The 3,197-nt window shown below is 32.7% G+C and overlaps 1 protein-coding gene across 1 annotated transcript; it reads right to left on the reverse strand.

Moving 5' to 3' along the window:
* Positions 1–1,669: 1,669 nt before the first annotated feature.
* Positions 1,670–2,446, reverse strand: LOC142605876 (uncharacterized). Its single transcript, XM_075777303.1, has 2 exons — positions 1,871–2,446; positions 1,670–1,756 (listed from the first exon to the last, which is right to left on the reverse strand). Exons 1-2 carry the CDS (start codon positions 2,444–2,446, stop codon positions 1,670–1,672), a joined length of 663 nt encoding a protein of 220 aa, XP_075633418.1.
* Between the last annotated feature and the right edge of the window lie 751 nt (positions 2,447–3,197).

Below are 3,197 nucleotides of genomic sequence, written 5' to 3' on the forward strand. Positions count from 1 at the left end.
GGCATGCTAAACTCATCAAAACAATCAAAATTTTCTTCCAAATTTACACTATCCTCTCTTTCCTTTTCCCATTGACGAACTTTCTCCTTTGCACTTATACAACCTTCACCAGTTGCCCTATCCTTGGAAAACAAATCGAACAGCTTCTCATAATGTTGAATTCGAGTTCTTTTCCATTTTTTAGCATATGGGTTTGCCTAATACAATACACCCTTTTTAGTATTATTATTATTACAACAAAGTACCAACAAAATGTATCGACTTGATCTAAAAAAACATTTCACAATATTAAAATAAATATAACTAACCTCTATTAAAGGTTCCTACACTTCATCTTCAACATTAAAAAGTCCTGTAAGTGGATTCCATGCAAATTCACTCATGTTCTTGAAAATGTCATGACATGAATGGAAAGTACCTTTCAATGTTTTGATGCGATTCTTGATGTTACTTTTCTCAACTGCAGAACGATGCTGAACACTTTTTACACATATTTGAGTAAGCATGAGAACTCCATGTTCCATTGGGCCTATTTCCATTGTTTTGTTCCTCTAACATGACATTAAGTAAGAAGCCATCCATGTCATCAGTCCATCTCATGTTAACCACTTTAAACTCGCTATCAGTTGTCTTCTTCAATGTCTTAGACATCTTTAAAGACTGCATGTTAAACATATTAGTCTTTACAAGATTACATACAACTACTACAAAGAAACCAATAAGATTTACATACAAATACTACAAACAAACCAACAAAACAAAATACGGCATAACATAATGTTGCTATAAATAAACTAGTAATTGAACATTCTTCTAAAACATTAATAAGGTACACATAATAGTTGTACAAAAGCAACTACTGGTAAATGTTCAGCAACGGTCATTCCATTCGAAACTATTCCATAAAGAAAGATATGCATAAGCAAGTCAAATCTCATAACATAATGTCTAAAATTATTGATCATGCGATACATAGTCATTCCACATTCTACTTGCTATACTAGTTCGTAATATTGCTCCTCTTCTGGCATCTGCATCACTATCATTTGTACTGTTTCTAGCTTCATTATGTATGTCACCATTCAAAATCTCTTGATCAACTTCTGCAATCAACCTTTCATCTGGATCAACTCCCATAAGATAGTTGTGCAATATACAACAAGCCAAGATAATCTCAGTAACTGTATCAACTAGAAAAAAAGGTTCCGTCATTCCAGATATGATAGGAAATCGTTTCTTCAACACACCAAATGTCCTTTCAATGACATTGCGCAAAGAGACATGTCGATGATTAAATATTTCCTTAGCATTTTTTGGGCCACGTGCTAAATACTCTTTTAAATGATAACGTACACCCCTATATGGCGCCATAAGTCCACTTCTCAGCATAAAGCCCGCATCTACTAGATAATATTTGCCTATTAAGAAAATAATTTATATAAGTAATTTAGTATATATATAAGTAATTCTATATATTTTTTATAAGTATACTTTGTATTTATAACTTAACATTACCTCTAGGGATTATAAGTTTGTCTTCCCTACTTAAAGAGTTTTTAATTATCCTCGAGTCAGAGGCAGTCCCTTCCCATCCAGGTAAAACGTATGTAAACCTCATGCCAAAATCACATGCTGCCAATACATTTTGAGTTGTGTACTCTTTCCTTCCTCAATATCTAGGCGCATCAGTTGCTGACACTTTTACATGAATATTTGTCACATCAATAGCCCCACACAATCCTGGAATTAAAGCAATCTATAAAATCAAGAATTTTTTATTCATATTAAAGCAATCCATATAGTTGCTTGAAAATATGTTTACCTTAAAGTATGGGTAAAATCTATGACAATTTCGTATTTGTTGGGGAACCTCTGCCCCATTAGGTTGTAGAAGGAACTGATCTTCTAAGTAGATGACTGCTCTCAACACATTGTGAAAATGACGGCTTATGGTATCTTTAGAACGACGGAAGAAAAAGGAAACCGTACAAATTCTCTCATTATGTGCTAAAATGTAAAGAAACTTGGCTACTTGCTCTTCAACAGAAGCATTCCTATTGTCTTTAAGACAGCCAGTTCCTCGAAGAATTTCACACAACTTAGCAAAAGCATAAGGCCCCATTCGAATTATGTCTCTAAATTTCCTACTGCATCTAAGTTCACTTAGTAGTTCTTGCCAAACATTTTCTCTTTCCCCACTACTTTCGGTAAGTACTTTATCCACATAATGTGGACTACAATATATGCCCATCATCCATATTCCATGCACCACATGTACAAGAAGTTGCAAAATTGCTACATCTCGTCTTCTTTGCCAATCAGTCAAAAGTTGTAAACCAAATTTGTTCAATTCATGAATATTTCTTAATTGATCTTGACAATTTTCCTCCCAACTCTTACTCAAATCTTCCGGTGGACTATTATCCCAATTAGTTGGATTATCCATCTACCAAATATCCATCACAAGTAAGAAATAATCAACACATTGGTCACAATAATTACTAATTAAACCACCTTACCCTTGTTTTTTTGTTCTTATCATCCCAAACATAACTAGCAAAGAAACACTATAAAAAAAAACTAATACACATAACTAATCATGTAAGAAATTATGCAAGCTCAAGTTCTTAATCTGGGCAGTAAACAATATTATCAATTGAAGAAAGGATTAATCACAGTAGTTCACTCAATATACATAGCTAATAAGCACATTAAGCTTTGTACATTCCCTCATACAACATACAAAACATATCAAATTTCATCTTTCTACAAAAGCATGCCAGTCCCATGCTTACAACCAAAATTGGCAATTCGAATAAAAAAAAAGTAGAAATAGATGCTATTTTTCCACAACAGTGTCCTCTGATGTGGTTAAGCATTAAAAGATATGAGCCTCTCTCTTTCACACACAATACACGGATTCTTTATATGCATAGATTCAATAATCCCAAATGGGTTTGCAAAAAATAATAAATAGATAATAAAAATAGCACAATGGTGTGTGTATTAAAGGAAAAAGAATTTGAAAAAAAAAAATATATATATATATATATATATATATATATATAATTATAGGAGAAAGATTCTAGGAGAACCGAAAAAAAATTAAATAGCAAAAAAAGTGGAAAAGGTCATACTTGTCTCGGCTGGAGAGGAAATCAAAAGAACCTTTGGCTGGAGAAAAAAAACAAACGGAA

This window comes from Castanea sativa, chromosome 8 (genome assembly GCF_040712315.1).
Source record: "Castanea sativa cultivar Marrone di Chiusa Pesio chromosome 8, ASM4071231v1".
NCBI lineage: Eukaryota > Viridiplantae > Streptophyta > Magnoliopsida > Fagales > Fagaceae > Castanea > Castanea sativa.

What these genes read in the sequence shown, in the direction of transcription:
- LOC142605876 (XM_075777303.1), bottom strand. Translation starts at nt 2,446, where the DNA reads ATGGATAATCCAACTAATTGGGATAATAGTCCACCGGAAGATTTGAGT. An exon ending in TACAACCTAATGGGGCAGAG is followed by an intron (nt 1,757 to 1,870) that starts GTTCCCCAACAA and finishes TTGATTTTATAG; the next exon opens with ATTGCTTTAATTCCAGGATT.